The following is a 26,633-nucleotide window of genomic DNA, read 5'->3' as shown; positions in this document are numbered from 1 at the left end:
ACTTTAAATAATCTTTATTGTAAATATTGCGACATTCGTCTGTGTTAGTTTACTCATTAATAAGCGTCTATGTAGTTTTACGAAAATATACTTTCGCAAGAATAAAGTTTTGAGAGAATCAGTCAGTGCTGCTGGTGCCTATAAACTCTCCATCAGAAATTTATATATATATACTTCTTTCTGCGCGGAAAGCGTAAATTGTCGTCTCTGAGCTGCTTAGTTTCCATTTGTTACAAACTTTGCAGTATATGACCATATTACATCGCTTAAATATTCTACTATATAATTACAATCAACTTGCATATAATTTTGCTCTGTCAATTTCAGCGAAACCATAGAGCAGGGCACTTTCAGTCGACCTAAATTAGTATGAATAGTTTTACATTTGTTGGCAAATTTTGTCTGTTTTTCTTGGTTATATGTGCTATTCCAGCGCAAAAGATATACGAAGGAAGATGGGACCTTAAAGACTCGCCCCCGCCACACCAAGAAAAGGCCAAGACTGCAAGGCAAGTATCTAAAGCGGTGCTCTATAACAGAAATTTACTCCCTGCATTTTACTCGAAACGTACGGTTTTCTGTGTCCAAGTTTAAGAAAGCAGTCTGAATAATGTTAATGTCCCTCGAGAGTTGAACGTCTCAAATAAATATTTACGATATTGAATGGAATCAGATGTCATTGAAAAGTGAAAACGCATGTTCAAAGGTATATACTATTCGTGAATTTGTTTATTTTTATATTTTGTGTGAAATTTCTTTAAATTATATGGTATAATTAATAATGGAAATCGTCTATTCTAACGAAATTCTCGTCAACATTATTCATGGAAGTGGAAAATAGCAATCTTTGCTTTTTTTGAAGAATTTAGCGGTCAGTGGAGAAAATAATCAATAGCATTGTTCCAGCGATGTTACTCCTTTCCGTATTAGTTACGTTTGACGAAATACGTGCGAAATACGCATTCATGTCTTGGCAATCTTGAAAGCTAACGTTGTTTACTTTCTCCTGAACATGATAATGGCTCCAGTTTGAGTAATAATTTAAGAATGTGTTATGGAAGTTGGTCATCTCGACCAATTCCCATATAAGTAACTTGTTCCTTTGTTAAGATATCTGGTACATGCAACGTCGTGGGCAGTCGTCGCAACAACGTCGACATTGAAAGAAATAGCTGGAAGACCGTTTTCGAACGTATTTTCTTTCTGCGACGGACCTATTGAAAATGGCACAGGTCAGACCGATAAAAATGCTCCTAAGGACCAATCAATACACTGTGGCATTATTAAACTCATGTTTAATTATTTATGTCATATTGTTCTTTTTTTATACCTTATAATAGCCCAGACAAGCATCCAATTTTGGATGACTAATAATAATGTTTTAGCGTATGTCCCCATTTTGTTGCGCCACCAAATCACGACTTGAACCTGGAATCTCTAATTGTTTATTTTAACATGGTTTGACAAGAAATCACTCTGAAATTCTCGTTAATGTATTCTCGGTCAAGGTCGTGGCAGCCTTGAAGTCGCCAAAGAAATTTTTAGTAATACGCAGAAGAGTAAACGATTACGTCATGTCAATATGACATTGCGTCCAAACTTTGCTTACAAGACGAAATAATTTTCACCTTTGGCCAATACTTTCGTTATCGCCAGCGTTTGATCAACAACTCTGAATATTTCGCAATCTCAAAAGCCACCTCATCGCGATAATTACCGTTTACCACCAGTGTACTCAATTTGGGTTTGTGGTTGTATTGAGTTACAAATTAAACCATTTCAATGACAATGGTCTGTTTAGGTGAATTTATTATCGATATATCAAAGTATCTATATGACGAAACAGAATTGAAATTGCAACCGTTGGCAAATAGCGTTTGCGCTTTGTTTCGGACTACATCATAAAACACACTTTAGAGGTGACTAAAGTTGAAATAGTTGTAACACAATTGAGCCATTAGATTTTATTATTGCTACTTATGACCGTATTATACATGGTCGGATATATCAGATCAATTGTTGGACACGAAATTTACATGTACATCAGTTTCTAATCATTTTGCATTCGCATCATTGTTGTCAGGAAAGTCGCTTTTATCTGCGAATTATATACGAATATATTCAACAGTATTGGTATTAAAGATGACTGTATCTCCTAGGAGGCCAATTTGCCAAACGGTTGATAGCCCTACGCGACCTTTGTCCGGCAGTGTCTACTCAATTCATTAAATCCTTGTTGAGATGGCTGCAATGCTAATGTATTCAAGTCCCACGCTTTAACAATTATATACATATATGAATGTATCCCAACATATTCGACTGCCACATAACATCTTTTTACTCGGTACAGGAATACCATATTTTTACGTCACTGATTTTGACGTCAGCATGCAAGATGTTATGACGAATCCAATTGTTTCGTTTACTTTGTCGGAGGCGGAGACCGAATATTGTGGAAATCAGGATTTCGATCCCGAAGACCCAAGATGCGCCAGGCTAACCTTGTCAGGAAAAATGGTAAATTCGGCAATATACCGGTAGTTTGCAATCAATGTTATGATACTTCATAGTTGACAGTTGTACATACAAACCTTTATGAATACCTTTAATGCCGTAAGAGTTGATGAATTTCGCTATACAATTCGAGTTGTTCGTATGTTACGCTAGTCTGCTTCTAAATTCGTCTTCTAAAGTTGCTGTAACTTGCTTCGCAGGTAAATGTTACCAACAATGAAGAAAGAGATTTTGCTTTAGCATCTTTATTCAAAAGACACCCAGTTATGAAGTCTTGGCCAACTTCTCATGATTTCCATGTTACCAAGTTGGAAATTGACATGATTTGGTTGCTCGACTACTTCGGAGGAGGATCAGTTGTACCGCTGAAGGATTACTTTGCAGCAAATTTGTAGTCTGGCAGCAGAATCTAACAATCGATTTGAGACATTGAAAGTCTGTTTCTAAAATGAAGTGCATTATTTATTCTTTAATTGCTGATATTGTTTATATTTCATAAAATATATAAATAATTATTTACTGAAACAATTAAATGTCCTGAAAATAAGTTTTGACCAATAACTAAAGTTGCCTACGTCATTGTTTGGACGTGTCTTGGCTGTGATATGCATATTGAGCCAGATATAAGTCGTGTGTGGGATAGGTTGTGCAGTCATTTCGATATCGTCTTTGATCCAATCACCCAACAAAAATCTTGTACCTAATTACCTTGTTTATTAGTGAAGCACGCAATATTGCTGTAATGATGGACATATATTTGAAAAGAAAAGTAGAAAGTGAGAAACCCAGAACCATAAAAGTAGAGCTCTGACAGGATAGGATTTACATATTTATTCAGGAGTAGAGGAAAGCCGATATATGTCGACCACGGCCTCTTGTCTAGTTACCAGTGTCACGGACGAAGAATGTTGCTACCGTGGTTGTAGATGAATCAGAAGACTCAAGGATTCCGGATTAGTTGTTTATTGTACGGCAATATCTCCAGTATCAACCTTTTAACAACATAAGCACGTCCGTCCGCCAGCGCAGCGACCAGAGAAGAGAGATCGAAATACACAATTTTTCTCTCACGTGTAGTGAGTGGTCGGAGTCCAAATCCGACAAAAAAGCATCAAACAGGGGTCAACATAACTGTTTATGAACATAACAATATATTTACACACACAATATAAACGTGGACACTTTGGTCCGCGACACCAGCTCATCAAAGCGATACGATAGTTGCGATTAGTCATAGCCAGTTTTTTTTTTTTTTTCAGATTGCATGAACCACTCTACGGCGGCGAGGAGTCTAGTAATCTTCTCGCAGATAATTCCCTCACGAGATTCGGATCTGGGTGCGATGGCAATCGTATTCTTAATGCTCAGCAAGATATACGCCGGACTGGCGAAGAGAAGACTTGTGATCATCAAAGCACATATATCATATTATCAAAGGCTGAGCTATTTTAGCTACATATAGACCGTCGTAGATGATTCTTCGACGTTTTGATCGCTTAGCGCAGTGGTTCTCATACTTTTTTAGTCCCAGAGCCGCATTTCAAACCTCAAAGTTATGAAGAGCCGCAAACAAACAACGCAAGGTAAAATAGCAACAAACCTTTAAGTGCGTATTTAAAATACCAAGTCACAACAACACACGTAACAACTAGGGCTGGGCAAAATATTCGAATAATAAAATATTCGAATGGCATTCCACTATTCGAATAACCGGTACCACGTGTTCTGCGCCGCTCTGCTTGGACACCGAACTCGCGCGTCTTCAATTCAATTGTGAATTGTGCGAGATTTCCCAACGGCGCTCGCAATCAGAAAAGAACGACAAATTTGAAAAGTCGTTGTCTTTGGGTTATAGTGTTATATGCTATATTTGCACTCAACGTATCGTTTCAATTCCATATTTTGCAAAAAAACGTACCGACCGCTCCGTAAATTTAGAAACGTCAAACCAGATTACCGGTAGTATTTCGGGGTGTTGTTTTGTTGAAAAAAAACGTTAAAACTTGAAGGAATTAGTTATAATTAGCGTCTGGCCTTCTGTTAGGCACAAAGGCCTATAAATGTCTTATTGCAAATTTATTTAATCGCTATTATAAATCAACATTCAGCATTCACGCAATCGTAAATTTGCTAGGTTTTAGCTATCTAATTTTGTTATTGTGAAACCCCTGATATAATTTTTCGTTTTTTTTGGAACCCCGGTTAACAAAATAACTTTTTTTTTTCATCTTTGGCAATTGAATTACATTTGGTTCATTTTGGAGGAGGAGGAGGTGCCTCTTTTGCATTTGAACTACTTTGCTCATTGCTGTCCTGACCTTCACCGTTGTTATTATTTCGCCTCACATAAGATGCTTCATCTGTATTGACTAAATATTAAGAAGTTGGGTTTCACACTATTTTTACTATATTCCAACAAAAGCTGAACAACATCTCTAGTTTGTAGCATATACTCTCTCTAGTCTCAAGCAATAGATACATACTTTGAACATACGTAACTATGGTTCAACAATAGTGTTCTTGTTAGTTGAACAATGACCAAAGTGATGCAACAACCGAAAATATTTCTGTTTTGTCTATTAACTGCACTGTGCCTAAACCTCCTGTTTGACGAACTGGCCTACTCGGAGTTTGAATGAAACACGGTGGTCTAAGAATATTTATAATGACGCGTCAACATGCTGAAGCAAGAAATGATTTCCCCTGAAAAAAAAAACAAAAAAACGCGGAACCTCTAAGGAACCCTATAAACTCACGGAACCCCACTGCATGTATTGCGGGACCCTAGGGTTCCTCGGAACCCCTGTTGAAGAGCATTGATCTAATACTAAAATAACATGAACACCATAGAAAAGCATGAGAAACTCAATTATCATTTTAATAAATATCTGCATCTCGGTTACCGTTCACTTTAAACAGGCACGGTTAATTTACAAGCGGTGATAAGGAAGATCAAATCCAAGGCAGAGGATAAAACTCAAAATAAAATTAATTTGGTTTGGAAATCAGCCCTTAATGTATTCAACAGCTGTCGCTGATGTGAACGCAAGGGTATACCAAATACTAAAACAATCATTGAGTTATTTGATTTATACATAATATTCGGAAATGCAATGCAATGATTACAGCAGGCCAATGATTACAGCAGGGGTCGGCAACCCCTGGCACGCGTGCCAGTTCTGGCACCAGTGGCGTAGCCAGCCCAAAATTTTGGGGGGGGCCAAATTTGAAAATTTTAGAAATTATATTGGGTTTAAAACACCCGTTCTTCAAGCGCAAAACAACAACAGTTGGTCAACAAGCAAACTGATTCAATTACTCAGCTGGATTTTTGTGAATACAAAATCCATTAATAAACAATTTTTTATTTGAAACAACAAATATTAACAACGCAATTTGAATAAGTAAAATACATCGCCCCGATTAAAAGTCCATCCTTCGCTTCCCGCCAACTATGCTCGACACAACTCGATTAATTTTCTCCTCGGTGACCATTTCACGGTGACAGTGAAGCACACACAAATCAGAAAGGCGATTGGACGTCATTGATGAGCGCAGCCATGTGTTTACCCGTTTCATGCATGAGAAAGACCGCTCCGCCTCAACGGTGGTTACTGGTAGCGTCATAACAATCTGTATTGCGGTGTACACGCTTGGATAATCTCAAGCGCTCAGAAGAAGCCCCTCCAAACATTCGTCGTTAACGTCGGAACTTAAAGAAGTTATCCACAGTCTCACTTCCTTCTGGAGGTTATCCAATAAATACAGACGCTCTACCTCATCCACGTGAACTGGTTTGTTCGGTGGAAGAATTGATAGCAATGAAAAAAATGATGGGTTGTCAATGAAGCGTTCCCGAATAGAGCAGCTCAAGCCGTCGACGTATGGGAGATATACGGAACGCTTAAAATACTGGGATGCTGAATCAGCACAGACATTGTCGCGATAAACTTGTACTTCGACTACTCTGGGTATTGTCAACTCTTTCAAGCCAGCTATTTCACAAGCTTCTTTGTAAATATTCAATGCGATTTCAGAGTCATTGCGTTCTTCAGCGATAACGCTCTGAAGAGAGGATGTGAGGTTCTTTACTGACGGCACACTGACCCCGACCGCCTGAAGTGCGCGCGCTAGTGGCTCCATTAGTGCCGAATATCGACCAATCAAACATACGGCGTAGATAACCGACGACTTTTTAGAGCAGATTTCAGAGAAAAAGCCTTCGCCCGCGTCTCACTGTTAGCATCTCTCGCCAAAGAATCAAGAGCCTCAAGTACTAGTTTGATGTTGCATTTGAAGATTCGGATGCTCTTGTACTTCTCAGACCATCTGGTGGGGCAGAACAAAGGGTTGTTAATTCCTAAACCCGCGCGCCTTTCAGGGCTCTCCCTGAAAAAACGAATAGTCTCACGAATGATATCACAGGTGCTTCTGATGATTGCAACTTTACTTTGGTCATTTATGACCAAATTCAAACAATGAGAAGCGCAGTGCACAAATATTGCGCGCGGGTATTTATAACGAATGCGTTTTTGCACACCGCTGACGTGACCTGCCATTGTCGTTGCACCATCATAGCCTTGCCCCACAAGATTTTGCAAATTCACTCCCATACCAGAGAGGTGGGTCAAAATATTTGAGGAGATTGATTCGGCAGAAACAGAATCCATTTCCACTAATCCTGTGAAGCGCTCGCACACTTCACCACCTTTCACATACCTCAAAACGATGCTTAGTTGTTCTTTCCCAGAAATATCACATGATTCGTCGGCTATTACGGAAACAAACGATTTATTAGCCTCCATAACGATATCTTGCACTATAATGTTGCTTGCTACCTTGAGAATTTCATTTTGTATCATCGGTCTTGTATACTTAGCGTTTCCGGCCATTCGAGCGAAATGCCTTTTCAAATCTTCATCCCCTGCGTCGATACGAAATAGAAGAAGGTTCACAAAATTTCCATTATCCCCGAAATGTCCGCGCAAGGGTATGTTACCCGAAGCACAGAACAAGACAGTCTTGACGATGGAAGTCATTAGGCTTCCCGCTGCTTGTCAGCAGGGAACCTATTGTATTCCTGTGTTTTATTATTATTATTATTTTTTTTTCAAATTGGTCCTACAAACTTGAAATTCACGTCAAATGTGCAGAAGTTCTCAGCTAGCAATAAAATGCAAATTTTATGCATGACTGACCACGCTTTCACGCTCCAGTGAGCAAAACGCGTTTTCAGTTTTTTTGCGATTTCTCAAAATTGATACATGCTATTGGGTTGAAATTCATAACAATGATTAATGGACATGTTCCGGATACGATATGTTAAGGATACGCATGAGTGACCTCGGCGATACGCTCCAGTGAGCAATATAGGATTTTACATTTTCATCTTCTTCTCGAGAACGACACTACTTAGAGACTTGAAATTCACATCCCATGCAGATAATAAGTCCCTCATCATAAATTGCAAATTTTATGCATGACTGACCACGCTTTCACGCTCCAGTGAGCAAAACGCGTTTTCAGTTTTTTCGCGATTTCTCAAAATTGATACATGCTATTGGGTTGAAATTCATAACAATGATTAATGAACATGTTCCGGATACGACATATCAAGGATACGCATGAGTGACCTCGGCGATACGCTCCAGTGAGCCATATAGGATTTTACATTTTCATCTTCTTCTCGAGAACGACCCTACTTAGAGACTTGAAATTTACATCACATGCAGATAATAAGTCCCCCATCATAAACTGCAAATTTTATGCATGACTGACCACGCTTTCACGCTCCAGTGAGCAAAACGCGTCTTCAGCTTTTTTTACGCGGGAAGCCTGTTAAAGCTGCACGCAGCTCTAGTTATTCGTCTGTTTTCTTTTGTTTGCGTAGCATATTGGGCCTCCACGTTTGCACGCACATTTTGACCAGTTTCCATGCTTTTGACAAAAATTTTCGCAGCTATATTTGATTCTCGATGGTAATTTGTGTCTCGGTGTGCTACAGCCTTTTCCATAAATTTTTTGTAGTCAATGCATGGTCTTGTAACAAAGGCAGTGTCCCTGAGAGTTCCATGCTTCAAACGTGCTTGCATGACTATGCATATCTTACACAAACCACCCCCATCAGAGAGTTGGGTGTAAACTAACCAACTGCAAAATCTGTTATCGTCAAGCCATTTTTTGAGAAATTTACGACGACTTTGTCTAACAGTATCCAGAATCGTCACGTTTTTCGGACCATCCGAAGTTAGAAGCCTGTATCTCTCCGCATCGGTAAGCTGTGTATGTTTCTTAAGAATAAATCCAAGATCGTTTGTTTTCCCTTCGTTGATTATTAGTTCATCTTCGGGAATAGAAGTGATAGACGTAACTGACGTAACCGGTGCATCCACAGCCTGAGAAGCGCTTATTGATGTATTTGAGGAAAGCGAGTCTTTATTTCGCTGAAAAAAACTATCGAATTTCGCCTGTTTAAATTTAGCCATCGAAGTAAATTGGTCATCAAAATCCAAGCGTTTCGAATAAAAATCCGGCGAGAACAAATCAAGACCGAGTAACTGACCGAAAGTTGCGTAACGGTCTTTCCCATACTGCTCATAAGAGCGAACGGTCAAGTCTTTGTGACGTAACAATGACAATCAGTAAGCGTGACGAGACAAGATGCCACAAAACTGGTGGATTAGGAATGGAATGCTTGAAAATTTTGGGGGGGGCCATGGCCCCTCTGGCCCCCCCCTGGCTACGCCTATGTCTGGCACGCGAGAGGATTTCTCATGGCACGCCAAGTGATTTGAGGCAGATTCAGACATTTATTTTAGTAGTCCGACAAACAAACTATATTCAGACAAAAATAACAATTCGACAAATTCATTGAAAAAACATGCAATATTCAACTGCAATCGACGAGAGGCCGAAATCTGTACACGAAATCATGGATAAGCGCGTGCGTTGCAGTGTTGCCCCATTTGCTACTTTCGGAAAAACAATCAATCAGAGACCGAAATCTGTACGGGAAATCAGTCTAGATAAGCATGTGCGGTGCAGCATTACCAGGTTTGGCTACTTTCAGAAACGCTTTGCTACTTTAAACTAATCGTTCAACTACTAGCGACTTTTTAAACTACTGACGGGATACTTTTTTAAAATTCGTGAAATATTGAATATTATTTTATCAATTTATACTTTTGGGCAATTCGTACAGCTTTTTGCTAAAATTAACGATTGTTTTTGTCAGCGTGACGTAAACACTTTTAAGTTGGTGTTTATTCTCCCTGAATCACAACAATTATTTCACGACAACGATAATACTTACTTTCTTTTTTTACTCGCCCAGAATTGTGAATTTGCTGAGTGTTATTATACAATAATCGGCGGTGAGTAGGTTGCTTAAATCAAATAAAGGACTGAATCGGCGACGCAAATTTTTTCATTGAAAAGCGGCAATATAAAATACTAAAAATAAAACCGTAAACACTCTGTTGTAGGAGGCCCGCGAGTGCCACGACAGATTGAAAACGCTTCTTTAGGCATTGTAAATTGCAAAATTTCGCATAAGTTTGAGCGGCGTTGAGAATCATAACGTCACTAGAATCGAACACACAGTTAATTATGCGCGGATTTTGCCTTTTTATCCATTACTTTAAATTGCCGTCGGAAATTTTTGTGTTAATGTTATACGATTTATATTATAAGGTTGGAAACGCGACCTTTTCCCGAGTCTTGGTGATAGCATAAGATAATTATAAAGTATATTCAATCAATTTTTATTGTACTAAAATAAATTTTACTCCGTGAGATTTTATAGCAGACTTAGGGAGTTTTCTAATATATTTTTCGTTTATATTGTCGACGCAACCGCAGGTTAAATCGAATACAAGTAAATTATAATAAAGCAAGATATTTTAAATGCTGGATTAAATTACTAAAATGGTTGATTACTTTGCTCAACGAAAAATCATTATTGTCCATCGAAAGAGTCGTTCCGCGGAGATTTCGAGGCGATAAATATGTATATTTGATTTACTTTATATACTTTATTTATATTAAACAACAAAGCAGATCCTTGTTCTGGTCAAGAAAAATAAATATATTATAAGTTAATATGAATAGTTTTGGTAAATTATGTTTGTTGTTTGTGACAATATGTGGTATTCCAGCGCAGATGGTATACAAAGGAAAATGGGGTTTTGAAGATTCGCCTCCACCACACCAAGAAAAGGCCAAGACTGCAAGGCGAGTATCTGAGGTTCATTTAGAATTACTTTGACAGGAAGTACTCGAAACGCAGTGTGTGACGTATTGTTTCCTGCGTCCAATTCCAAGAAAGCTGACTGCGCGTTCTCATGGTCTTGTATGTAAAATAACGGTTTTCAATTGATATGGTGTCTTTGATAATGTTAGATTTGTGTGGGAATTAGTGTGCGAGATATGCGATGCAGAAACTCATGTCTTAGGCAACGTTGAATGTAAATTCTGACGTTGTTCACGTTATATCTCTGCGATGTAGGCATTTATGTTTTGGGCAACCATGAACGTAAATGCTGACGTTGTTTACGCCCTATAAAATATGATAATGGATCTAGTTTTAGTGATAATTTACGAATGTTTAATGTTAGTTGGTTTATATCGATCAACGCACATATAATGGTGTTGTTCTTGTTTTAAGATACCTGGTGCATGCAACGTCGTGGGCAGTCGTTTCGACAACGTCGACTTTGGAAGAAATAGCTGGGAGACCATTTTCGAATATATTATCTTTCTGTGACGGACCTATTGAAAATGGCACAGGTCAGCTTGATAAAAATGCTTCTTGTGGCCAATTCATATCACCAATACACTATCCGACTGGTTCCATTATCTTTGAACCCGCGTACATTTGAACCCGTACATCTGAACCCGTAATTTGAACCCAGAACAATTGCACCTGCATACTATTGCACCTATGGACATTTGCACCTACGGACATTTGAACCCATACATTTCCACTCATGGATTTTAGCACCCGCATATAGATTGAACCCGTGGACATTTGAACCCGTGTACGTTTGCACCCGCGTACATTTGAACCCATGTACATTTGCACCCGCGGACATTTGAACCCGTGTACGTTTGCACCCGCGTACATTTGAACCCATGTACATTTGAACCAACGAACATTTGCACCCTGGACATTTGCACCCGCGGACATTTGAACCCATGTACATTTGAACCCACGAACATTTGCACCCGCGGACATTTGAACCCATATATATTTCCACCCACAGACATTTGAACCCACGTATATTTGAACCCGCGTACATTTGAACCCACGGACATTTGAACCCGCGTATATTTGAACCAACGTATAATATATTTGAACTCGCGTACATTTGAACCCGCGTACATTTGAACCCACGTACATTTTCACAAAAAATGTTTGCCCCAACGGCAATTTCAAGTCGCAAATAATTTTCATGTTACAGGCGCAAGCTCAATATTCTAAATTTCAACACTGTTTCACTTGTATTTAGTTTTGATGTATATGCATTTACCCGCTTCTACGAAGCAAGCATTTTTGAGTGTCATTGTAGTCCGAGGGATAAACATCTCTTAACGATATAAACAACATTGTTCTGCCAAGGTCTTTTTTCTTTTGCTGTTTACATTGACATTTGTAAATCCTTATCTCATTCGTTAGCCGCGATCTCCAAAACAGACGATGACCTAGAAAGCTAAAGTCTTAAATGAGGGTCTTACTAAAACTAGCTTTACAGTAATATTTTTAGTGGTCAACTCCTATAAATTTGTTCTGAAATTATTGCACCGAAAACGCCTACTATGATATCCCGCCCAGCATGAGATTTGGGAGCTCTGTGGGCACTTCATGTTTTCTTGCTAGCATGTTTACAAAATTGTTATATATGTATGCATACACGACCACGCTTTACTGTTGAAAATGAGTGTTGTCTCAAATCAGGTTTTGCCATTTTTCCTAAAATCAATCTATAAATTGAATACTATTGTCTGTATATAAATAAATAAAAGCACAGATTCTTCGTTTCTAAGAAAATATGAAATTAAGATAATGAAACTATGCCATTTTTGTAACAACATGTTCATAGCCAAATGCCAGTTTTATTGAAGTATTGTTTCATTAGAATGTCAGAACAAAACTATACATAGAAATCGTAAGTCATGTAAATATGTTGAATATTCGAAAGTGAAGAAGTTTTGCAATCATTATCGTGGCCAAAAATGGTTTTTGCTGTTTACACTATTTAGAGTAAATCGAACATATTCAGCATATAGGGTCTGTTAAATATGATATTGCAATTTACAAACGACGTCATAGGTTACGGATTACATTTATTTTAATATCTCAATAAAGTTATCACTCACAAATTTGTGTCGAATGGGCGATCAATTTTGAGATAGAGTAGCTATGGACGTTTTACAAAATAGGAATTTATCAATTATGATACAATAGTTAAACAACAAATCAAAATAATGACGATAAACGAAATTTTACGATATCACGATCAAAGTCAAAATCCAATAGACTGCATTTGAGCTATTGAGTGGAGATACCTCAGCTTTTCGGTTTCAGTTCCGTATGAAAAAACTTTAACTGACAACCTAACAGCAAGTTGTACATACTTTGATCTTTGGTGGGCCGTAACTCCTACATGAGCATTTGCCGCAGTCAGTTTGTGGACCGCAATGTCTTTTCGTAGGCCATTCAGCAAACCCCATTCTAACATTCCTTGTAAGGCGTTGTGAAATCCTTCTACAGCGTTTGTTGTTCTTGGGGCCGAAGGCATCATTTCAATCTCTTTGGCATAGTTCCACAATCGAGGGGGAAATCTTGCTTCTCTTGGACGTGAACCCACTTGAGGTCCACGAATGTAGGTAGATTCAAAATATTGAAAAAGTTGATTGCATTCGGGCGAATCTTCGAAAGTGTTGCAAAGCAAGGTGAAGACTTCGGCAACCTCGTTAATGGGAACAAAAGCCAGAGCTGCCAAACTTCTAATATTCAGATTGAAAGAGGGTAAACATTCAAACTTCTCTTTTAATCCGATAGAACCAACTTTTCGAATTATAGCTTGTGACAGGTGAAAATAACATCCTTTAATATCGGCCAGAGGAAATTGTGCATGAAATGCATTGATAGCTGCTATTTCAAAATCAACAATGATTTTGGTGGGGTTAGCATTTGGGAAAATGATTTTCAACACTTCCAACATCTGAACGTATGTTTCTTGTCGCTTGTCTCGTAATAGGAAATATACGCATGGTGGATAGGATGCGCTCACTTTACAGTGAATTGTATACAACTGGAAGAAAATATCGGGCACCACATCAAATGTACCGTCGCCAAGATATGTGTCACTATCTAGATGTGCAAGTAGTGATCGATCTCCAATAGCCATTATCCGATGACGATCCTCCGGGCCAGTGTCATGCAAAATGATATCTAAATATTCGCTCGGAATATCAAAGCTTGCACTTGTAGGATTCGTATGTGAACAATTTTTCTGTCGCCTTACTCTGCGTATATTGGCCTCCAGAGTCGACTTGCCTGGCAAGCGCATTAGTACATCTGTTGATCTATTATTCAATACTTCACCTAAAATATATCTTGTCGATGTATTTGATGGTGTTGATGCTGCTTCTTTTAATGTTGCACAGATGATCCCAACTTCAGTCTTAATGCTGTCGCCAGAATGACTGTGATATCCTAGTTCTTTTATTACATTTTCACCGATCGTAACAACAGTCGATTTACATCGAATGTTCCTAAACTGACGGAAGCGCCAATGAGTAGCATCTGAAACCCGATCATTTCGCTTACAATATTCGTGGCCTTTGTAAATCAGTAAGTCGTTTCCTCTTGTGGTCTTGGAAAATGTAGGCGCCATGTTTCCAACTTATTTTCGCAAAGGGACTTGTCATCTTCGCAGCTGCAACGTCTTGAAGAAACAGTTTGGAATTGTCTGCGAGGGAAAAAGAGCATTGATGCGAGGAAAAACTTTGCGCGGGATCGAACTAACACATCAATTAAAATCCTTGCTCGCGCTCTTCAAGAGTCGTCGACCGTTCAAAGCACAAATCATACTCCCCAATTTTGGCTCGCATTCTACAGCGGAACATTTTGTCCATTGAGTCTTATGATATCGACAATTGCGATGACAGTGACAGACGGAGTATAATATAAATATATAATATAATTTAAATATATAGAAAATAGTAATAAAGCCTTCGAGTATATAATCGACAATTCCATGGTAATATTGATTGTTTTCGCTACGTATGCATTTGGAGAAAGAATCCTAAGTGTACCTTTCAATCCTATATACTATAGTATATAGCATGGAAGGATAAGGGTGACAGTAGGGTGTATATGTAAAGACGCTAATATCCGTAAATGTAAATGCCCATGGGTGTAGATGTTCATGGGTGCAAATGTCTGTGGGTACAATTGTACGCGGGTGTAAAAGTACGCGGGTGTAAATGTATGTAGGTTCAAATGTACGCGGGTTCAAATGTACGTGGGTTCAAATGTCTGCGGGTGCAAAAGTTCGTGGGTTCAAATGTACATGGGTTTAAATGTCCGCGGGTGCAAATGTACATGGGTTCAAATTTCCGCGGGTGCAAATGTTCGTGGGTTCAAATGTACATGGGTTCAAATGTCCGCGGGTGCAAATGTACATGGGTTCAAATGTACGTGGGTGCAAACGTACACGGGTTCAAATGTCCGCGGGTGCAAATGTACATGGGTTCAAATGTACGCGGGTGCAAACGTACACGGGTTCAAATGTCCGCGGGTTCAATCTATATGCGTGTGCTAAAATCCATGGGTGGAAATGTATGGGTTCAAATGTCCGTAGGTGCAAATGTCCATAGGTGCAATAGTATACAGGTGCAATTGTCCTGGGTTCAAATTACGGGTTCAGATGTACGGGTTCAAATGTACGTAGGTTCAAATGTGCTGTCACCTATCCGACTAATTAAACTCGTGTTGAATTATGTATGTCATTTTGTTCTGGGGTTATTGTCTTCGCTGGGTGAGATGGTGAGGAAGGGATTTGAAACAAGATTTCTATCCTGTAATGCCGACATATTTGAATCCCGCGCCCAAACTCCACAACGCTCCATAAATCTATTTATATATATAAGGGGACTAATTTCCAACCTATCTTACTATCCCACATCTTTTTGTTCGGTACAGGAATACCGTATTTTTACGTCACCCATTTTGATGTCAGCATTCAAGATGTTTTGAAAAATCCAATCATTTCATTCGCTTTATCGGAGATGGAGACCACATATTGCGGAACTCAGGACTTCGATCCTGAAGACCCGAGATGCGCCAAACTGACCTTATCGGGGAGAATGGTAAATACGACTATATTGTTTGGAATCGTTGCTGAAGGCACTCCATCGTTGTACATTCATACCTCGTTAGTTTGGTTGCCTCCCCCATAAAGGGTATATTTGGCTGCGGGGTTGGTTTTAGGTGAAGCTACACATGTAATAGATTTTATAATGTTAACATATGTCAGTATTTTGATTGTATGTGCGTCACCTTTCATATCCGCCTCTAAAAAGTTGGTATAATTCAGGAATAGTTTTTCTTGTGAGGAAATGGCTGTATATATTATATACAATGAATGTTTGCCGTTTATCAAAATTTTCCGTTTACAGGTCAATGTTACTAGTAGCGAAGAAAGAAAGTTTGCTTTAGCATCTTTATTTGAAAGGCACCCAGTTATGAAGTCGTGGCCATCTTCTCATGATTTCTATGTTACCAAGTTGGATATTGACATGGTTTGGTTGATCGATTACTTCGGAACTGGAGGATCTGTTGTATCGTTGGAAGATTACTTTGCAGCAAATTTGTAGTCTGACCAATGACATTAAACAACATGATGCGCAACTCCGGCATTTTTGTCCGAAGATCGTATTCGATAGCACGCTCCAATGCACATACTTGACGAGACGAAAACGAGCGGATGTGTGCTGCTTTCAAGGCGTAGCACGAATGGTGTTCGTGCCTGCTTTGACAGTTGTTGTCGATTTTAATGATATTTTTGAAAGTTGGGGTAAAAAGAAATCGGTAAAAGGTAAGGTGAATACTATTGTTGTATATCACACCCGGGCATCGCACTGTTAAGTACATGTGGGAAAGCCAGCCTTTGTCAAATACTACGAAGTTATTAATTCAGTACGGTACGTAGTTGCCCATTTGCCGAAATTACATATTTACTCACCCCTTATGGTTTCAAATAGTTCATGCACCTCCAGTTAGATTTTTTTAATCAGTGAGGATATATACTCATTGTTGATTGCTGCTCATTGTAACATACTATTACGCATTCACTTTTATTTGCGTATTGAATCAAAGTGTTAACAAGTTCACCTAACATTTTACCCATACCGGTCTATATTGTATAGTCTGATTTCTCAACTATTTGGAGCCACGAATGCTTGTAATTTTCTGACTAAACCTTTTTATTAGTTTATTGGTTTAAATACCAAATTCAGTAAAATATTTTTTAAATAAAACATGAGATATTGGATTTATTAGCTTTTCCATTCTGAATCATATAGACTGCTTTATTTATTCTTAACGAAAATTAATAAATCTCCTCTCTTTCTTCAGATGTGAAAGTTGTGGACAAACCTGTCTAAGCATTGTGAGACTCTTGCAGCACAAGAGGCAATAGCAGAAATAGTAAGTATATCAATCAAAAAATTAAGCCGACATAAAGCAAAACTTTCAACTATTCGTCTAATCTCAATTTCCTATTATTTATTCACAGGACAACTATAGCAGACGGGGAGATATCAGAAGTCTGGCGACATATCAGTGACAGTGTGATTCCAAGAAATATAATGCAATTGAAAATAGAAATTTGCAATAGAAAAACAACCTATGGAGGCATGCAAAGACATTTGACCCTCCGGTAGAGTTGTGTATGGCCCCCACATCCTGCAGGGCTTGAGGAAAATAATAAAAATTCCAAAGCGTAAGATTGCATAAGCGGTCTTATTTGTAAAAAGGCACAAAACACGCCAGACATACTTAAAACAGCTTTGGAAATGAGGATTACGGGTACCTCACTGCACCTGTGTTATATTTGGTTCATCAACTTCTGGTAGTACTATAGAAGAAATTCCGGAAGGGGTATAATCATCATTCATGATAAAATACTATCATATATTTTTTGAACAACTTCAATCTAGACCAGGGATCTCAAACTCGCGGCCCAGAGAACTTCCAGTGCGGCCCTCGAACGCTTAACAATAATTGTAATAGTATTTTAGAAGTTTTTTTTTTATCTGAATGTAATAGATTTTTCAAACCTTCTAAAGTGAAATTGATTATTCACACGGAAAACAATTTACTGAAAGTAGTTTTGGAATATTAATTTTTTTGTCCACATTTTGACCCAATTAAGAATACACATCAAGCTAGCAAAAGAATACTTGAATAAAACACTTGAGTAATTAAATTAAACGCAAAGTACATGGAGAAGGTGGCATTTTCGAAGAAAATGGGAGTTGTAACATTTCTGCTCTTCACAAAATTCTGAAACACATTGTTTAATTTGTCATATTTCCATCAATACAATCAAAAAACACAATAAGCTCAGCAGTCAATATGACAAATTCGAAGACCAACTTCGAACAGAAAATTTCCATGTGTTTGTATATTAATATAATTATACAACGACTTAGTTACTAAAAATCAATATCAATAATAATTCGAGCAATCCTATGCCACGCAATGTAGTGCGAAATGTCTTGTCGAAAAAATCTGTCATTTGTTTTTTTACTGATCTATACATGAAATGATAAAAGTAACTTTTTTGCATTACTGAAATTAATTAAACATTCGTAAAGATCCAGATAAACCCATGATCATGTGGCCTCGTTAGTTAGAGTTGGTACTATAAAATCATTTCAGACTGGCCTTAGTATGCTGGTGACATAAAAAAGATGCCAAACGCCAAGACAAATGTAATTATTAAAACATTGAGTTTATACTGTAGTATTTTTGTTAATTTTAGGTTCATATATTTAGATTAAGTTATTTTTAGTGTATGTATTATTCTTTCCCAATTCAAAGCTTGTTCAAAAATGATTTTGATGGTTGTACATAGAATTTTACGATTTTTTATAATAAATACTATAACTTGCAAATGTTGCAATAATAGTGGAATGCAAATATTAATATGTAATTGCATTTGAAATTGAAGAAAATAATAAAACTTAATCCAACTGTTTAGTTGCATCACAATATATGTCACAAACTAAAACTATCTTAAATATATTTTTTAAGTATACATTATCAAAAACTGTTTGCGGCTCTTTTTACAATTTTCAAAATGCAATGCGGCTCTCGAAAACCCATGAGTTTGACACCACTGATCTATTCTAGACGATTCAAGCATTGCTTTGGGAAATTATATCACTTCAATTAAATTGAAATAATCTCGCTATATTAAATACAAAATCGTTGCTATCATAAAGGTAAACCAATTCAGCCACTCGAAATATATTGGCCTTCACAAAGCAATGGAGGCAAAATTGAGAGTTCATGAGCTATGAACATTTGTTCTTTTCTTTGTCTTGAACTTTTCATACTCCACAGCCCCTATTAATTTTTTTTAATTTTAATTACCATGTGATGGTCATACATATCTTTAACTTGTATTTTCTGTCATGATGTATTATCTCAATGTGCCAAACTATTAATTAGTGTGCATATTTTGCTTCCAGATGACATAAATGTATTGTCATGTTTATTACCTCAGCTTGGAGTATTGACAAGAAAAAGGTGCCAGTAAATTAGGTAAAAAAATTTCCAACTCATTGTTATAATCAGAATTCACAATCAATAGGAATTATAAACAGCCAACAATCAGTGAGAATTATATGCGAAATCCCTCAGAATAAATTTGTCTAAAATCGGAGGAAGGCAAAAAATATAGGTAGTTTCCATCCACACAAGCATTTCAAGAAGACTTGCTCGAGCCAAACTAAATGAGCATCGTCAGGTGATCGGTAAGGCTGCAAGTTGAATCAGCCCTGCAACCTCCTGCATAGAAGATAATATTAATTAGTGGGCTATGAGCTAAATTCCTAAATTTAAACAAACCTATCTACGATGCATTATGTACCAGCAACTGAATATGTAATATGTCTAATAAATTCACCTACAAAAGCAAGTTCGATAGGTGCAAACTTTGCGTTATGGAATTGTATCGCAGGCTCGCAGCACAGTTTTGTATGACACCCTCTTTAAATGAAATTTCAATGATTAAGCGCAAACATTAAAATTACTAACTTTGAACTTTGTCATTATCTGCAAAATGTTCCACGCAAATCTTTCCGCTATCGCGTTTGTAATCCTCTCTGATAAAAAAAAAAACGTCTATGATGTCCAGAATTGCTCTTTACAGCTTGCCTGTTATTCCAGCTTTCCAAGTAAGCAAAACTTCTTAGATATAGAGATTATTTTGTTTCGTTACAGGCGCAAAAAGGCAGGTACTACACGTAAAAAAGACGCAGAGTAGAAAAAGCGAGCGGAAAACGGACGCGAAAGGCGACGAGAAATATGTGCATTGGAGCGTATCATGAAATACAATGTTTTGCCTGTAGTCTTATGGAGTGACGTCAGAGTTGCCTATCATGTTGTTTAATGTCATTGGTCTGACAGCAGAATCCAACAGTCTACTCTACACGATTCGTTAAAACAAATTTTGTTTCTTAAATGAAGTGCATTGTTATTAATTCTTCAAACATTGACATTGTGAATATTTCATATATATATACATTTTCTCCAAAAAAATGACCCTAAAAATTACATTGAATAGAAAATTCATTGTGGGAATTGTGAGTTATGTTTGCACTTTTAACGTAAATCACATGAAGGATAATTATCTGATATTCCGCGCAAACAAAAAATAATTTTTTATCACGAATTCAAACAGCAGTATATATATCAGACAGGGTATCTTCGAAAGAATTTTTGAATATTGGTTTCTTCGTATCTTGTAACCTCGACAACTCTTTTTTTCCACCTGGCAAATGTGAGGCAGGGAATTGTACGAAAGATTTTATAGATTTATTCAAGAACGAACAGTTGCTACAATAAAAAAAAACTTTGACGATGCAGCAAATGAAATAAATAGCAAATAAGGCGGGATTCAACTAGTTACAAAAACCAACGCTTCATTGCGTATTCATTTGTATGTTTGTGTGTGCAATGACATTAAACAACATGATAGGCAACTCTGACGTCACTCCATAAGACTACATGCGAAAGATTGTATTTCATGATACGCTCCAATGCACATATTTCTCGTCGCCTTTCACGACCGTTTTCCGCTCGCTTTTGCTACTCGGCGTCTACTTTACGTGTAGTGCCTGCCTTTTTGCGCCTGTAACGAAAGAAAATAATCTCTATATCTAAGAAGTTTTGCTCACTTGGGAAGCTGGAATGGCAGACAAGCTGTAAAGAGTAATTCTGGACATCATAGACGTTTTTTTTATCAGAGAAGATTACAAACGCGATAGCGTAAAGATTTGTGTGGAACATTTTGCAGATAATGACAAAGTTAGTAATTTTAATGTTTGCGCTTAAAACATTGAAATTTCATTTAAAGAGAGTGTCATGCAAAACTGTTTTTACTTCTCTTAACGGTGCTGTGATACAATTCCATAACACAAAGTTTGCACCTATCGAACATGCTTCAGTAGGTTAATTTATTAGACATATATATTACATATTTAGTTAACCGTAGGTAACATTGCTGGTACATAATGCCTCGTAGATAGGTTTGTGTCTAAATTTAGGAATTTAGTTCATAGCCCACTAATTAATATTATCTTACCGATCATCTGACGATGCTCATTTAGTTTGGCTCGAGCAAGTTTTCATGAAAGACTTGTATGAATGGAAACTGCCTATATGTTTTGCTTTCCTCCGATTTTAGAAGACAAATTTATTCTGAGGGATTTGGCATATAATTCTCATTGATTGTTGGCTGTTTATGATTCCTATTAATTGTGAATTCTGATTATAACAAAGAGTTAAAAATCATTTTACGTAATTTACGGGCACCTTTTTCTTGTCAATACTCCAAGCTGAGGTAATAAACAAGACAATACTGTACATTTATGTCATCTGGAAGCAAAATATGCACACTAATTAAAAGTTTGACACATTGAGATAATACATCATGACAGAAAATACAAGTTAAAGATATGTATGACCATCACATGGTAATTAAAATTAAAAAAAAATTAATAGGGGCTGTGGAGTATATAAAGTTCAAGACAAAGAAAAGAACATAAGTTCATAGCTCATGAACTCTCAATTTTGCCTCCATTGCTTTGTGAAGGCCAATATATTCCGAGTGGCTGAATTGGTTTACCTTTATGATAGCAACGATTTTGTATTCAATATAGCGAGATTTTTTTCAATTTAATTGCAGTGATATTATTTCCCAAAGCAATGCTTGAATCGTCTAGAATAGATCAGTGGTGTCAAACTCAAGGGTTTTTGAGAGCCGCATTGCATTTTGGAAATTGTAAAAAGGGCCAAAAACACTTTTTGATAATGTATACTTGAAAGATATTTTTCAGATAGTTTTAGTTTGTGACATATATTGTGATGCAACTAAACAGTTGGATTAAGTTTTATTATTTTCTTTAATTTCAAATGCAATTACATATTAATATTTGCATTCCACTATTATTGCAAGTTACTGTATTTATTACAAAAAATCATAAAATTCTATATACAACCATCAAAATCATTTTTGAACAAGCTTTAGATAAGGAAAGAATAATACATACACTAAAAATGACTTAATCTAAATACATGGACTTGAAATTAACAAAAATACTACAGTATAAACTCAATGTTTTTTTAATTACATTTGTCCTGACGTTTGGCATCTTTTTTGTGTCACCAGCATACTAAGGCAAGGCTGAAATGATTTTATAGTACCAACTCTAACTAACGAGGACACGTGATCATGGGTTTTTCTAGATCTTTGCGAATGTTTAATTAATTCCAGTAATGCAAAAAAGTTTCTTTTATCATTTCATGAATAGATCAGTAAAAAAACAAATGACAGATACGACACGACATTTCGCGCCACATTGCATAGGATTGCTTGAATTAATATTGATATTAATTTTTAGTCACTAATTCGTTGTATATTTATATTAATATACAAACACATGGTAATTTTCTGTTCGAAGTTGGTCTTCGAAATTGTCATATTGACTGCCGAGCTTATTGTGTTTTTTTATTGTACTGATGAAAATATGACAAATTGAACAATGTGCTTCAAAATTTTGTGAAATGCAGAAATATTGCAACTTCCATTTTCTTCGAAAATGCCACCTTCTTCATGTACTTTGCGTTCAATTTATTCACTCAAGTGTTTTATTCAAGTATTCTTTTGCTAGCTTGATGTGTATTCTTAATTGGGTCAAAATGTGAACAAAAAAATTAACTTTCCAAAACTACTTTCAGTAAATTGCTTTCTGTGTGAATATTCAATTTCACTTTAAAAGGGTTGAAAAATCTATTACACTTAGATAAAAAAAACTCCAAAATACAATTACAATTATTGTTAAGCGTTCGAGGGCCGCACTGGAAGTTCTCCGGGGCCGCGAGTTTGATATCCCTGGTCTAGATTGAAGTTGTCCTAAATATAAAACAGTATTTTATCATGAATCATGATTATACCATTTCCTGAATTTCTTCTTTAGTAGGCCTACTACCAAAAGTTGATGAATCAAATATAACACAGGTGTAGTGAGTGACCCATAATCCTCATTTTCCAAAGCTGTTTTAAGTATGTCTGGCATGTTTTGTGCATTTTTACGAATAAGACCGCTTATGCAATCTTACGCTTTGGAATTTTTAGTTATTTTCCTTAAGCCCTGCAGGATGTAGGGGCCATACACAACTCTACCGGAGGGTCAAATGTCTTTGCATGTCTCCATAGGTTGTTCTTCTATTGCAAACATTTATGGAGTATTCTGATTGTATTTCTTGGAATCACACTGTCACTGATATGTCGACAGACTTCTGATATCTCCCCTTCTGCTACAGTTGTCATGTGAATAAATAATAGAAAATTGAGGTTGGACGAATAGTTGAAAGTTTTGCTTTATGTCGGCTTAATTTCTTGATTGATATACTTTCTATTTTTGCTATTGCCTCTTGTGCTGCAGGAGTCCCACAATGCTTAGACAGGTTTTCCCACAACTTTTACATCTAAAGAAAGAGAGGAGATTTAATAATTTTCGTTAAGAATAAATAAAGCAGTCTATATGATTTAGATTGGAAAAGCTAATAAATCCAATATCTCATGTTTTATGTAAAAAATGTTTTACTGAATTTGGTATATAAACCAACTAATAAAGGGGTTTACAGAAAATTACTATACAATATAGACCGGTATGAGTGAAATGTTAGGTGAACTTGTTAACCCTTTGATTCAATACGCAAATAAAAGTGAATGAGCAATAGTATGTTACAGCAATGAGTATATATCCTCACTGATTAAAAATAATCTAATTGGAGGTGCATGAACTATTTGAAACCGTAAGGGGTAAGTAAATATGCAATTCCGGCAAATGGGCAACTACGTACCGTACTGATTTAATAACTTCGTAGTATTTGGCAAAAGTCGGCTTTCCCACATGTACTTAACAGTGCAATGCCCGGGTGTGATATACAACAATAGTATTTACCTTACTTTTTTCCGATTTCTTTTTACCTTCAATTTTCCAATATATCATTAAAATCGACAACAACTGTCAAAGCAGGAACGAACACCATTAGTGCTATGCCTTGAAAGCAGCACACATCCGCTCGTTTTCGTCTCGTCAAGTATGTGCATTGGAGCGTGCTATCGGATACGATCTTCGGCCAAAAATGCCTGGGTTGCGCATCATGTTGTTTAATGTCATTGGTGTGTGCGACGTGCGTGCGTGAGTGCCTTAATTAGTTTTTATACCTTTGGGTGAGCGAACACGCACTACTTCTTTTATCAATACCTTCCCATCTAAAATATGTATGCTTTAAAGTTTAAACCTTACTTGAACTTTGTTTGCTTTTCCGATTCTATAATCAGTTTTATTTATTTTGTTTTTTTTTCAATTATTTTATCGTCTATTGCTGATTATGGAGTCGAAATAAACTCATACCTATACAATTCAGCTGTAAAAAAATTGGGGTCAAATTGAGTAATTTTCTCAATACAAATTTACCTAAATAGTCACGCTGGGATTCCCTGTGATGAAGAATGCGTCAAGACCCACCAGTGACATTTCGCTTCAAATTCTTTTTTCCAGATAGTGTCTGCAATTCGATATGGACAGAATCTGCGAAATTTCACAATATATCGCTGATAGGATGACTTTGATAGTCTTTCGCGGCCCCTCATCAACTGCGAAAATATTGTATCTTTGTTTATTCAAAATGATAGTTTATTAATATATTTGTTTGCTTGTGTCTTTACAAATTTTAAGCACGACGAAATAAAATATCTGAATCAAACATCATGAAAAAATTGCATGAATCACTTGAAGCTATCAAGCCTATCGAGTACCGGGTATGCTTTTTCAGCTCTTGTGACTACTTTGCAAATAAAAATCAGATAATTCAATAATCACTCTGTCTTCTTAGGAGTTTTAATTTCCGGAACACAACTGAAAACTAACGAATAGAGTTCAAAAACGCTAAAACGAAGTAACAAGGTTTACAACCACGCCTGAAAATCTTTCCGAGTGAGAAAGGTGTCTGAGCGGATGCGAAAATGGAGCATTGTTACGTCACTTTTTGCATCTTTTTTTTTCAAACTAAGCAATTACAAATGATGTACTGAAAAAGTATGCACTTTTTGCATCTTGCTGATTGACCAATGTCATGAAGTAAATAAACAAGCAAGTCGATGCTCGGGGAAAGATCCATGACCGGATGCCCGGCGTCTTACGCGTCAATATTGTAGGAAGTACTGTAAATGACGTCGTTTTTTCAAATTTCAGTTTTTGTAAAAAAAATTTTAATTTTTTATATGCCTAAAAATCTCAGGATTTTTGCTAAATCTCAAGTCCAAAATTTTGAATTCTGGGCTGAATTTTCAACCAACTATTCACTGGATCTCGACGCATGTTGACTCCAAAGCGATTATAGTCACTTTGGTGACTCCACACAACACATTTGCGAACGTTTTGTTCTCGACGCAACGGAAAAAATATTGACTTGCCAAATGTTTTACGGTTTAAAGTTTGCAAGTTTGGCGTGATGGTAAACATGAATTGTTCGCATTTGTTATTGCTCATATAATTTCTAATGTGATATTGTAACTTGTGAGGTGCGGGGAAGTCTGCTTATAATTAGCCTCAAAACCTCGAGGCATTGGGAGTAGTGCACTTTCAAACTTCGTTTTTAGTTTGCAATTTCAGACTTTCGTAATACAGTAAACTGAATTCTGAAAGTAAAGGAATTCTGAAATTCCTTCTTCAATTTGACAGTACTGCAATAGATTCAAAATGAATTAAATATTCGAATTGCTAAATGGATTCGAAATTATGTATATGAGAAATTCTGATTTTAAAATAATTCTGTAGTATTATCCTTACACCTGTACACTGTACAGCGTTTACTAATCCTATAATCTGATAATCCCATACTTGATATGGACTGGTGTAACTATGTCCATATCAGAGACGGCGATACGCCATATGATTATGCCTTCTTATTGACTTTCCTCTCCCCCCAATAAATCCTGGAAATATGAAAATTCTATGATTATGCCGTCTTATTGACTTTCCTCTCCCCCCAATAAATCCTGGAAAAATGAAAATTCTATCCAATTTGTTCAAAAGAGTTCTCCAAATCAATAATTATCCCTCACTTTAATTTAAAAGACAAAATTATAACAGTGAATGCAAACCCCTGCTTTTGGCACAAACCGACGCTAAAGAAAGAGCAATCTAAAACGTCACCATTCAGGCTAAGCTTAGCCATGCATTTTAAATTATGAGATTATTTATCATTGGACTTTGTTTAAATTGGACATTTTAAAAATTACAGAATT

General features: G+C 36.8%; 2 protein-coding genes across 2 annotated transcripts; both read left to right on the top strand.

Annotated features, from left to right (window-relative positions):
• The first annotated feature begins 298 nt into the window (after positions 1-298).
• On the top strand, positions 299-3,061 carry LOC120347634 (protein CREG1-like). Its single transcript, XM_039417681.2, has 4 exons — positions 299-509; positions 1,111-1,232; positions 2,351-2,517; positions 2,715-3,061. The coding sequence occupies exons 1-4, from the start codon at positions 370-372 to the stop codon at positions 2,907-2,909; spliced, it is 624 nt and encodes a 207-aa protein (XP_039273615.2). The 5' UTR covers positions 299-369; the 3' UTR covers positions 2,910-3,061.
• A 7,511-nt stretch (positions 3,062-10,572) lies between these two features.
• LOC120347668 (protein CREG2-like) lies at positions 10,573-20,765 on the top strand. Its single transcript, XM_039417727.2, has 5 exons — positions 10,573-10,746; positions 11,180-11,301; positions 15,725-15,891; positions 16,201-16,404; positions 20,220-20,765. The coding sequence occupies exons 1-4, from the start codon at positions 10,616-10,618 to the stop codon at positions 16,396-16,398; spliced, it is 618 nt and encodes a 205-aa protein (XP_039273661.2). The 5' UTR covers positions 10,573-10,615; the 3' UTR covers positions 16,399-16,404; positions 20,220-20,765.
• The last annotated feature ends 5,868 nt before the right edge of the window (positions 20,766-26,633 follow it).

This window comes from Styela clava, chromosome 11 (assembly GCF_964204865.1).
Source record: "Styela clava chromosome 11, kaStyClav1.hap1.2, whole genome shotgun sequence".
Lineage (NCBI taxonomy): Eukaryota > Metazoa > Chordata > Ascidiacea > Stolidobranchia > Styelidae > Styela > Styela clava.
The sequence above is the reverse complement of the archived record's forward strand: the minus strand, read 5'-3'. Positions and strand labels throughout refer to the sequence as shown.